The following is a 12,895-nucleotide window of genomic DNA, read 5'->3' as shown; positions in this document are numbered from 1 at the left end:
AATTCCTTTTATGTTTTTCCCTTGAGTGTCTGATTTCTGTTATTAATCATTCAGAAGGAGAGTCCAACTGCATTACAGAATTTTATAATGAAATATTGCTTTTTAATAGAAAATAAATTTGCAAATATAGTTTGATGATACTCTAGATGCACAGTTGCTGTTTTATTTATATTCTTCCATATGTGAGTATTTTAGAAGTACAGCATTTTTTTTCCAGTGTTTTCCCTTGGGTAATTGATTACATAAACTGGTATTAAACACCTTTAAATCAGCATTTGCCTCCAAATTTCCCCTTGCAACTACTTGTACTGCCCCTTTCCAGAGGTGAAAGTAAGCCAAGCCAGTATGCGGTGCCTCTGTAATATACGTCATCATGTGCCAGCAATGCCCCTCTGCTATGTACATCAGCCAAACTGGACAGTCCCTACATAAAAGGATAAATGGACGCAAATCAGATATTAGGATTGGCAATATACAAAAACCTGTAGGAGAACACTTCACTCTCCCTGGACACACAATAGCAGATTTAAAGGAAGCCATCCTGCAGCAAAAAAAACTTCAGGACCAGACTTCAAAGAGAGACTGCTGAGCTTCAGTTCATTTGCAAATTTGACACCATCAGCTGAGGATTAAACAAAGACTGTGACTGGCTAGCCAACTACAAAAGCAGTTTCCCCTCCCTTAGTATTCACACCTCAACTGCTGCAAGAGGGCCTTTATCCTCCCTGATTGAACTAACCTCATTATCCCTAGCCTGATTCTTGCTTGCATATTTATACCTGCCTCTGGAAATACCCACTTCGTCGGATTCATGTCATGGAAATTCACCCACAAAAGCTTATGCTCCAATACGTCTGAGTCTATAAGATGCCACAGGACTCTTTGCCGTTTTACAGATCCCTCTGATACTAAAAATTATAGGTTTCAGAGTAACAGCCGTGTTAGTCTGTATTCGCAAAAAGAAAAGGAGTACTTGTGGCACCTTAGAGACTAACCAATTTATTTGAGCATGAGCTTCCGTGAGCTACAGCTCACTTCATCGGATGCATACCGTGGAAACTGCAGCAGCCTTTATATATACACAGAGAATATGAAACAATACCTCCTCCCACCCCACTGTCCTGCTGGTAATAGCTTATCTAAAGTGATCATCAGGTGGGCCATTTCCAGCACAAATCCAGGTTTTCTCACCCTCCACCCCCCCCCCCCCCCAAATTCACAGCAGGAGAGTGAATTTGGGGGGGGGGGGTGGAGGGTGAGAAAACCTGGATTTGTGCTGGAAATGGCCCACCTGATGATCACTTTAGATAAGCTATTACCAGCAGGACAGTGGGGTGGGAGGAGGTATTGTTTCATATTCTCTGTGTATATATAAAGTCTGCTGCAGTTTCCACGGTATGCATCCGATGAAGTGAGCTGTAGCTCACGGAAGCTCATGCTCAAATAAATTGGTTAGTCTCTAAGGTGCCACAAGTACTCCTTTTCTTTTTAAAAATTATAGTACTCTCTAAAGCGGACGTCCCTGTGTGTCAGGATTAAGATACAGCGGTGGAGGGCTTGCACTGCTTTTGCAAGTACTGTGCCTATTTTGTGGATAAAAATATTATTTCTAGCCCTTCAGTGAATGCTACATTGTATTGAAAACAAAAACACAAAGCACCATTGAACAGGGGAAGCATGACCTTTTTTTTTTTTTGAAATGGTTAATATCAAAACCTCACTGTAGCTGTTAGTATGAAATTAATTTTTAACTTTTAAGCCATGTCAGGCATTTAAAAACACCATTGTTTCTTCCTCTTATTAGTTAAGTATCTTTTTCTTCTAGCACTTACCATTTCTAGTACAGCTTTCACCTCCTGTTCTTACTCAACATTTAAGCCAAACATTACTCTTCTGCCCCACTAGCACTGCCCGGACTCTGAAACTACAATCATAGTATGATTGCAGTCAATTTGACATTTTTATTTTTCTACCACAAAATAAGGTGGTATTTACATCCTCACCTGCTCTTACCCACCCCTCCCCAGGCAAGCCCACTGCAACCCGAACCACAGGCCAACTCCACAAACCTTCCCCTTCAACAGCCACTTATAGTATCTAGAGTGATACCAACATACAGATAAGATTGATAATATCACACACCTCCTCACTCTGGTGTAACTCAAACCCTCTCTCATGCATGCACGGTGTGCTTGTGTGCCGACAGCTGCTGTATTTTCAACAGTTTTGATCTGTTATTCCTTAAATCATGGACTTGGGAACACTGCAACATCTTTAGCTGGACACAGAAACTTCTAGCATTAGATATCCCAGTGTATTGTGATGGTAATGCAAATCTTTAGATCCACGTAAAAAAATCCCAGCAGCTTAAATTATTTTTCTGCAACTGGCAAATCCATTAAAAAAGGGCCAGGCTGGTCAAAGAGTTACATTCTGTTTTTCCAGTTGGTTTCTATAGTCCAGTTTCTCTTTCAAGTAGTTATTGACCTACTGTATGTACAGTTTATTATAGTACTTTCACAATTTCCTCCAAAATAACAAATATTTAACTAGGGTCCAATTAGTAGTCATTTTAATGTTGTTTTCACACAACGCACAGTCACCCTATGGCACTCCATGCCCAAGGATGTTGTTGCCACATTCAAAAAAGAACTAGCTAAATGCCTGAAGGCTAGGTCCATCGATGGCTAGGAGTGGGCCTGGGCAGGGAGGGTGTCCTTTGCCTCTGTTTACCAGAAGAGGGGAATTGGCGTTACAGGAGCTGGATAACTTGATAATTGCCTGTTGTGTTCATTCCCCCTGGGGCACTGGCAGAAGACAGGATACTGTGCTAGATGGACCTTTGGTCTGACCCAGTATGGCCATTCTTATGTAATGTGCTAAAATAAATTCACTGTGATTATATTTCTCGCTTGGTTGGTTTCTCAAAATAGGTCATCGGTGTTAGTATGATCAAAGTAGCAGAAAGGGACACATGAGGCGAGGAAAACAGTATTACCCCACCCAAAAAGCACGACTTTATGTAACATCTTGGATGAGTGTGTTGTGGCCTTTTGAAAGAATTATCCTAAAAGAGCCTACAATTACTGCCGTATAATGGCGTTACAAGCCTGGCTTTAAAGGGGGGGCCTGTTTGGTATTTGAATCCCTGACTCAGCACAACCAGAAAGCAGCAGGCACTTAAAGTACAGACACCTGACAACTCAGGCAGCAGAAGTAAGCATTTGCCTTTGGGGCCTGTGGTAGGTGGTCTGGAGCAAAAGCACAATGGGTTAATTTAGCAGTCTGGCATTCATGGGAGAACTGCTGAGGATTGGGGATAGTAAGTAGTTCACCATCGGAAGGTGAGGGTTTCGAGGTGTTTCGGGAAATGGTGTGGCTGGGTGGAAAATGGGGTAATGATAAGTTCATGGCTGTGGGAGACATAAAGATAGATGTACAGGGTGGTGTGGACTGTGGGATAAAAGCCCTTTTAAGGTGCTTAAGTTAGATATTATCAGGGTGCTCTAGCCCTTTCAATACCCCCATAGAAAAACAGCAGGAGTGTGGCACCTAAGCCTGGAAGAGGGGGGTCATCACAGTGCCACATCCCAAATGGTGTAGGCACGTACCTGCCTGTGCCAGCAGGATTTGGACTCCTGGAAGAAACAGGAACCTAGGTTTCCGCTCTAATCCCGTGGCTATAGTGTGAGCCTCTTTGGCCCAATGTATATTTAATTATTTACACACAGGGGCTCAGGTTCAACAGTAGAGAGGGAACCCCCACCTGTCAGGGGTATTAAATAGCCCTGGAGTTAGGGCATGCAAAATATGGGTGGCCTAACTCTCAGTAAATGTCTTGCTACACATCAGTGTAGGATGGGTGGATCCCTAAAAGAGCTTGGGTAAATGTACTAAAGACTGATGGCCTCTCCTTTTCTTGGAAAAAGATCTCTCCCCTATGAATGCCAAGTATCGAGGAGCACCTCCCACCAGGTCAGATAGGCACGGCCCCCTTTCTGAGGGGGATGTGCTGTTGGTCCCAGAAGGAACCTGGAAAATTGTCTTCTAAGATCCAAACCAGCCCTCCCCCACGGTGCTAGAGCATCATTCTTTGTCTTTGTGTAGCTCAGGGATCAGCAATCTTTGGCACACGACCCCTCAGCGACATCCACTAGCAGATCGAGATGGTTTGTTTACCTGCAACAACCACAGGTTCAGCCGCTCACAGTTCCCACTGGCCTAGAATGGTGAACTGCAGCCAGTGAGAGCTGCGATCGGCCGAACCTGCGAATGCTGTAGGTAAACAACTCATCCCAGCCTGTCAGCAGATTTCTCTGAGTGGCTGCGTGCCAAAGGTTGTCAATCCCTCTTCTAGCCCAAGGCCTAGTTCATTATTTATACATAATGCTACAAAGTTGCATTCTAGACTGCTCTTGCCCAGTGTATGGAGCATACTGATGAGTGGTGGGAAACAAGTTCAAATCCCTAAGCAACCCTAAGAACAGGTCAATTGCCTGCAGGTTTCTCAGATCCTGTGTGACTTCTCTAACCCAATGTTTAAAGGGATCTGCTGCATCCTCCTCTGGTCTTCTCAAAAAACCCAGAAAGGTCTAAGAAACTGAAGTCTGGGAGATGGATGACAGCAACATACTGTGGTCACCTAATGCCCTTTGCAGGCACAGTTTAGTTTTCTTAGAGGAAAGCGGCACAAAGATCTTGCACAAGCCAGCCCGGTGCACTAGCACCAGGATGATGAAGAAAAGCTCAGCAACTTGTCCTCATATGCATAGTTACCTATTTATAAATGGTGGATCGGCTTCAACTACGATCAGTCTCCCCGAGGTGGGGGGATAGGACCGTCTCCTATGGCGTGACCAACCCCATACCACACCACACTTCACCTTTGAAAGGACTTTGAATGTGGCTACCCCATGTTCTGGGGGAATGCCTGCACAGCAAACCTAAAAGTTGTAAACACTGGGGGTCAGAGGGAAGTGGGCATCTGCTTTTGTTTGTCTTGGAGGAAAAAATGACTGGCTAAGGGGCCTGACTCCTAAGGAGAGGGCTCACAGCTGTGTACAAGCACCTACAGGCTTAGAGTTGACATATTCTGCCGTGACCTGGATGCTAGGTCTCTTAGGTCAGAGGTGGGCAAACTACAGCACGTGGGACCCTCCTGCCCGGCCCCATAGGTCCTGGTCCGGGAGGCTGACCCCGCCCCTCAGTTCACTGTGCCGCCGGGTGGCACGGCTGCCTGTCCTGGTGATTGGATGGGACAGCTGTAGGGCCACCAGCCACCGGTGCTCCAGGCAGTGTGGTAAGGAGGGGCAGAGTGCAGGGGAGTTCGGGATGGTGGTCAGGATAGTGGACGGGTTGAATGGGGGCAGGAGTCTGGGGGGGCAGTCACGAAGGAGAGGGGGGGTTGGATGGGGCAGTGGGGGACAGTCAGGGGCAGTTGGCTGGGGGAAGGGTCCCAGGGGGGCAGTTAGAGGAGGAGTTGGATGGGGTGGTGGGGAGCAGTCAGGGGTGGGGGTTTGGGGGGGCCCTCAGGGGACAGGGAATGAGGGGGTTGGATGGGGCAGGAGTCCCGGGGGGGGAACGGGGGTGAGAAGCAAGGGGGGGTTGGATGGGGTGGAGGGCCAGGCCCCCTAACCGGCCCTCCATACAATTTTGGAAACCCGATGAGGCCCTGAGGCCCAGGGCCGGCCCACAACATTTTGGCACCTGAGGCGGGGAGCTCAAATGGCACCCCCCATGCCCCCTTGCTGGGGCCAAAATTTTGAAAGGTCTCAGTTCTGCCTTCTTCCTGTTCTACTCCTCTCATGTTACTGCTCTGCTACCTACCCCACTAAAGGAGAACTAACAACTTAAAATGCCTTGTTCAAAAATTTTAAGTAACACTTAACTTTCAAATGCCTGAACAGCAAATGTAACTTCTCTTGTCTGCATAGTAAACACGGGCATTTTATCTGTTTGAATAATCAAAGTGGTGCTTTCCGCGCCTTCTTGGTTGCAAAGATTTGAACTGCTTCTTAATGAAGGTCCATAGTCTGGGCCAGCTCATGCTCTGTTGAGATGGCTGTAAGGCCGACCAGCCTCTCCTGTGTCATTGTGGAGCGTAGATGTGTTTTTATTAACTTCAGCTTGGAGAAGTTGCGTTCTCCACTGGCAACTGTTACAGGAAGTGTTAGAAGTACGCGCAGAGCAACAAAAGCATTTGGAAAGAGGGTGGTCATCATATCTGTGTACATATATTCCAGAACAGTCTTTGGAGTTGATCCTGCTGAAATGTATCTTGAAAGGGCTTTTAGTTTATCACCTAAATCACTCGCATCAATATCGCCCATGTCAGCATATGTCAACACTGTCTCTAGTGCCCTGCATTGCTAGTGTAGGTCTTCTTCAGCTATAGTGAGGAGTTTTGGAATATCATACAACATCCCAAATATACTGCTGTGTTCCTTGAGCTGCATGAAACGTTCTTCAACTGACTGTATTGCACAATCTAGCACCTGGTTAAAGAATTCAACTTTGAATTGTTGTTTGGGGTCTCTTATGGGATTATCCTGTGCCTCATAATCAAAATGTCTTCTTCGGTGACTCTTGTATTCTTGAATGGGTGGGAAATAGTTTCAGTGTGAAGTTCCTCTGCCAATTTCTGTGCACTCTTCAGAATGTTTTGAAATCCCTCATCTGACCGGTAAGACTGTAGGTATGACTTTCCTGTGTCCAGTTATTCCATTGCTCTAGATATATCAAGGTCAACACCTTGGAGTCTCTTGCTTACAACATTTATTTCAAACAGTATGTCATGCCACAACACTAAGCCACACAGAAATTTGAAGTTATGTATGTTTCTGATTATTCCATTTCCCTCTGCCACTGTTCTCCAACGAACAGTTCCTGTCATAGCATTATCCTCCATAATGGCAACATCTATCTTCCCAATTTGGTGTTTGAGAGGTTTTATCGCCTCCACTCGACTTTCCCATTGTGTGGCACTCAATGGTTTCAGTGTCAGAGAGGATGTTCCCAGCTGTTGTGTCAAAATTTGCCATCAATGAGTTGATGCAGAGAAAAATAATTGATGCTTTGAATCACATTAAAAAATTCAGCAGCCTAACTAGAAGCTGATGCTGCATCACTGACCACCACGTTCAATGAATGAGAACTGCATGGGACAAAAAAAACTCAAGGGTTTAACTCTTGGATCCGTGTCTGCACTCCTCTGTTCTTTCCTCTCATGTTGGCACCATTATCATAGCCCTGACCTCTCATGTCAGTTATCGCAATTCCCGTATCTTCCAGCTTTTTAAGAAGCGCATTTGTCATACCAGCTCCTGTAGTATCATCAATGTCAATAAATTCTAGAAAATGCTCTCTGCCAGTCACCATTGCAGGGACATTTTCACTAGGTTCTATTGTTACAAAACGCACCATTAAAGTCATTTGTTCCATATGGCTGATGTCAGGTGTGCAGCCCAGAATAACAGAGCAATATCTTGCTGACTTCAGATCTGCCACAATCTTCTGTTTGACTTTTGTTGCCAGTAACTGTATGATCTCATTTTGAATTGTTTTTCCAAGGTAGTGGTGCTTGCACATTTCTTGCGTGGTGACTCTTCTTAGATGTTCCTGGAGTACAGCATCAAACTCAGCCATCAGCTCCACAATTTTAAGGAAGTTTCCATTGTTTGGCACATACAGCTGATCTGAAATGCCACACAGCGCTAGGTTTTGGGTAGCAAGCATTCTCACAATGGCAATGAGCCTTTTCAGAACATTTTGCCAGTAAAGAGACTCTGATGCAATCTTCTCTTGATGCTGATCCTCTGTGGTGGCCTTTAACCTTCGTCTCATCTCAAGCTCTTTCCACCTATGGAATGCTCTCTGGTGATTTGCTGCCTTCTCATGGCATGCCAGATTTCTAGACAGATTTTTCCAGTCCTTTGTTCCTGTAGAACCCAATGTGGCTGGAACATTAGACTGGAAGAGTTTGCAACAAAAACAGTATGGAGCATTCTGGGTTTTTGAGTACATAAGCCATGGCCTCTCCACTTTGTCACCATTGGGGATTTCACACCAGTAATGTGTTGGATGGAAGCTTTTATTTTCATTGTCTTTGTGGAACATGAAGTTTTTCACTTGTTGTGGCCCATGCAGTACAAGGAAGTCCCTCAAGCTAGTGCTCAAGTGGGTCCACAGTCCTGGATCATCTCGACTTAAGGAACTAAACTCAGCAGCAGCTGTTTCTGGTGCCTCCACCACACTCTTCTCTGATCTACACTTTTCTTCAGGAATGTGCATGGTTACATCCATTTGAGATGGAGATATGGATGCTGCAGTAGCTGCCAGGTCACCTGTATATTCTCACTGGGGCCGGAAGGCTCACCGTGAATGCTTGTGTCTGTGTATCTCAGGAGAGCCCCTTCCCGCTTAGATAGAAAAGCTCCCTTTGCTTTCTTTCTTTTTCTGAATGCTGCCCCAGAGGGGCGTTTTCTTCTTTCACTCATGACTGCTGTTCTGTGCCAGCTATAGTAGCTCTCAACACTCACTTGAAGGGGACAATAAGCAGGCTGGTAGCAGGCCCTGAGTGAGGGAAGATATCAGCGTCTTAAGGACCTAACTGGCTCCTACTACTTCAGTTGACTGCCTGTTCTTCACAAGTGGGTTCAGGGAAGCAGCCGGAAACAGGAAGCTCCCTGAGAAGCTGGTGTTAAATCAGTCCAGGTTCCTGGGGGTGCTAGAGAGGTACATAAGAGGCTCCCCTCTTTCCCTGCAGCTCCTGCTGCTTTCCGTTATTCCCTCTCACCTTTTCTCCTGCCCGCCTGTTATGTCTCTTGTGCCCTCCTTCCTCCAGCACAGCACTCCACCATCTCTGTGCATCTAGAGCAGAGAGAATACATATGCAGCAGCAGCAGACACATTTTTCTACACTCTGGGTCCTAGTGGCGCCCCCCGCCCCCCACCCACAGTCTGGCACCTGAGGCAGCCGCCTCAGTTCGCCTCATGGTAAGGCCAGCCCTGCTCAGGCCAAAAAGTTTGCCCGCCCTTGTCTTAGGTGAACCTCCCACTCCCCTGCAACAACTGGGGTACAGCAGGCTCAGTACTTTGTAGCTAGTCCCAGGCATATTTAATTACTTATACATGGTGTGACAGCTTTACCAGGTGGAATGGAGGCCCTGCCCCGCAGCTGCTCCTGCATCAGGGCTATCCCATAGCCATGTGGTTAGGGCATTCTCCTGGGACCAGGGCCACTCATGGTCAAGGTCTTACACCACTTCAGATGGCTGGAGCACTCACACCATGTCTTCTATAACTTAAGTAAAGGATGGTACTAAAAGCTGTGAGCCATGGGACTTAGCTATCTCCATTTTTCTTGAAGGACAAAAGACTGACTTCACAAGAAGGCGGGCCTGCATGAAACCAAAGTAGAGCTAGTTACCTAACACTTTCTGAGTGACATGGCTTAGCTGGCCTGCAGGACCCTGGTTCTTCTACAGCATATGTAAGTGCACTAACCAGTGGGCATCAGGTTTTTAGTGTCCTTTGCTTCTTCATCACACAGCTAATTATATATACATAGTAGGAAAGTTTCAACACAAGAGCTTGAACACCCTGCTCCAGCCTACAAGTGTGGTCAGGGCACGCTCATGAGTGATGCGAGACTCACATTCACCTCCCTTCCAGTAGGCGGGGTTAGGAGGAAGGATGTATAATTGTACGATGGACAGGGGGATGCTACTGGAGCTTAGACATGAATTAGGCACCAAGCTGCAGGGCACTGTTGGTAGCTGAGGAGCTGCCTATTGCAATTTAGGCCCCTCAAGACTTTAACAATGAAAACAGCCACTGAGGGGGTTTCGGCACCTCCAGAGTTGGGGGTTTTGTAAATGGCCATGGTGGCTAATTGTTTAAGTTAGGCACATAAAGCCTCCCTCTGAAACCCATCTCTCACATCCATCCATCACCTCCCTGCCTCCCAGGGCACTGTAGACACCCTGCTTGTGACACACCCTCACCCCAAACCATCCCTCCTGCACAAGGGCAAGGAGAAAGAAAAGCAGCAGCAGCGTCGCCTTCACCAGGTTCTAACGCTGACCTATGACTGCTCAGCAGAGGCATAACGCTACTTTTGCTGACAGTCCATTCTGTCACTGGCCTGAACAGACATTAATATAAGCATTTGTCCTTTACTATTGATAGAGTTGCTACTAACGGTCCTCAGCCCTGACTCTGTCCTCACAAATTACCTTGGAATTCAGCCAGTTTATAATATTAAATCCTTAGAACATTATGATATTAAATCATTTCTATTACTTTATCAGGTTAGTGAAATTAACAGAGATCTACAGTATAGCTAAATCTTAGTTTCAATACAGTCAATTATATTTTATTTAAAACATTAATTGTAATATGCCAGCACTAGGAGGAGTTACTAAGTGTACTATGGTTCTTCTGCCTGGTCACACTCCCATTTAGAAAGCTATTATGCAATTATGTGTGCCTGCAGCTTCTCACCATGGCTGGTGAGGCAGTCACCAGTAGGGCCAGGGCAACCAGGAGTACCCTCTCCTTTTGGCCAGGTGGGAGGGAGGTGCTAAAACTAAGGGAGAGGTGAAACTTCAGTGTCCTAACATAGGATTGTGGACTATTGAGAACCACTGCTGTAGCCCTTTTAATCCCCTTGTTCTGCATAACAACCTCAAATCTTCTGTGGCAACGTGATAATCTCTTCCAGCACAGGAAGCCATGTAATTAATCCTAAAACCTGAGTGCACAGTTAGATAGGTTCACCAATATCCAAACTCAAGAGAGAATTACAAATCCTGTTGCATGATGACTTGCAATGTAGCCTACAGCAGGAAAGGATTTCTTCCTCTAATGCTGCTCTGCCATTATCCACATCATACTACCATATAAAACAAACCAATGAACAAAAATGAACCAGCGTTCCTCAGTCTGACTGCATGCTTAGTGTCCCAGAAACCAGGAAATATTGGTTTCTAAATAGAGCTTTGAATTATTTAATGAGGTAATAAAGTACAGAAATGATATACTCCTCTCTAGCATGCATATATTATTTTTATACATATATAAATGTATAAAATAAATGTATAAATTATTTAAATGTATAAATAAATATACACACACATGCTATAGTGCAGGAAATAAATATACCTAGAACAAATAAGCAATTTGACTATGGGCAAGGTTACACTAGGATGTATTAAGTTTACTCCTGGCCTCTCAATACTTGTTATGTCGGGTCAAATATTTTTGGAAATCCTTTTTGCCTAGCTTTTTCAGAAGGCAATTTTTAAAATAACTACACCATCTTTTAAAATACCTGGCTGTGCGCCTATTGTAAATCCTTATACCAGTGCTCCCTCCTGGTCATAGATTTTTATGCTTAAGTATATCATAAAACAAATGTGTGAGCACAAAATAAAAGGTCATTATGTACCATTCGTTAGCTACTTTGCTTTTCTTTTCCATAACAGGATACTGTTGCTAAGTATAGGGATTCATTTAAATAGAGCAGGGGTGGGCAAACTTTTTGGCCACATCCGGTACAGAAATTGTAGGGCGGGCCGGGTAAGGAAGGCTGGGGGAGGCTATGCCTCCCCAAACAGCGAGGCGTGGCCTGGCCCCCGCCCCCATGCCAGCCCCCCCGGAACTCCCCCCCCCGCTCCCCACCCCTGACTGCGCCCCGGGACTCCTGCATCCTCTCCCAACACCCCTGCTCTCTGCCCCCTGACCACCCCCGCCCCATCCAATCCTCCTTGCTTTCCCCGCCCCACGTTACCTGTGGGGTGGAGGAAAGGGGGGCTCCGTCCTTTCCCTGTGCGTTTCCCCTGCTCGTTTGGCTGCTCTCCCTGTCTGGGCTCGGCTGCTGGGAGCAGGGACCAAGCATACTGGACGTGGATGCTTGCTCTGCCCCTTTCCCCGCCAGCAGGGACCAGGCCCCTTGGCCACCCCCCTGCAACCTCCCCCTGCTCCCGGAACTCCCCGGGACGCACCACGTCTGGCCGCGCTACAGCTGGGCCACCCCGCCAGAGCTGCTGCCCAGGCGCTGGGGGAACTGTGACTGCGAGGGAGGGGAGCAGAAGGGGAGGGGTCAGGGGCTCGCCTCCGCCCCGCTCCCCACGCTGCTGGGGAGTTGGGCTGGCTCCTTTGCAAGCCTGTCCTGACCCCGCTCCCTGGCAGGAGCTCGGGGGCCAGAGGGAAGGGTCCTGCGGGCCGGACGTGGCCCGGAGGCCGTAGTTTGTCGAACAGGTTCGTTGGGCTCTTTATTTCCTTTGATTTAATTTAAAGCACTTTAACTTGGGTTTGTTGCTCTCCAAAAGGGATTAAAACTACCAAATACACAATGTATTCAGATGGAAGTATACTAGATCAGACTGCTATATGAGCCACTAACGTTTGCCAACAAAAATAACATCCACAGTAATTTTCTCTCTCACCATTCTCTGTTAACCCACCCACCTTTCCAAACATCTAGGAAAACAACAGGCTTTGCAGCACGCTTGATTTAAGTTATAGAAGGCTCACTCTTACTCCAAGTCAACAGAGACTCGAACTGTTACAAAAATATGTGGGCTGATTCTCCTCCCACTTACACCAGTTTGACATTAGCAAAATCACATCGGACCAGATCCTTAGTTAATGTAAATTGGTCTTGCTTTATTAATTTCCATGGAACTATGACAATTTACAGTAGCTGAGGATCTGACCCATTGACTTGAATAGAATTACTTCTGATTTACACCAGTGTAAGTGTAGACTATATGTTTACAATGAATACAAATCCTATTTTACAAGCTTAAATCTAGCTTACTTGTGAAACTGGAGTGCTGCCTTCTTTATTGACAGTACTAGTTTTAAAGGTTGTTTATCCTTTTTTCTGTCA

At 46.1% G+C, this 12,895-nt stretch overlaps 1 protein-coding gene and 1 long non-coding RNA gene across 2 annotated transcripts in view; both read right to left on the bottom strand.

Moving 5' to 3' along the window:
• Positions 1-8,785, bottom strand: part of LOC142068284 (zinc finger MYM-type protein 1-like) — a 29,027-nt gene extending 20,242 nt beyond the window's left edge. The window contains exon 1 of the mRNA XM_075117910.1: positions 2,143-8,785. Coding sequence (XP_074974011.1) covers positions 7,174-8,301 — 1,128 coding nt within the window. The 5' untranslated portion in view covers positions 8,302-8,785 and the 3' untranslated portion in view covers positions 2,143-7,173. The remainder of the gene's footprint in view (positions 1-2,142) is intronic.
• On the bottom strand, positions 44-12,475 carry LOC125644832 (uncharacterized). The gene is made up of 3 exons (XR_012664365.1): positions 11,792-12,475; positions 8,795-8,868; positions 44-424 (listed from the first exon to the last, which is right to left on the bottom strand). It is a non-coding gene; the product is annotated as an uncharacterized LOC125644832 (long non-coding RNA).
• Positions 12,476-12,895: the final 420 nt, after the last annotated feature.

This window comes from Caretta caretta, chromosome 11, assembly GCF_965140235.1.
Source record: "Caretta caretta isolate rCarCar2 chromosome 11, rCarCar1.hap1, whole genome shotgun sequence".
Classification (NCBI taxonomy): domain Eukaryota; kingdom Metazoa; phylum Chordata; order Testudines; family Cheloniidae; genus Caretta; species Caretta caretta.
This window is presented reverse-complemented; position numbering and strand designations above follow the sequence as displayed.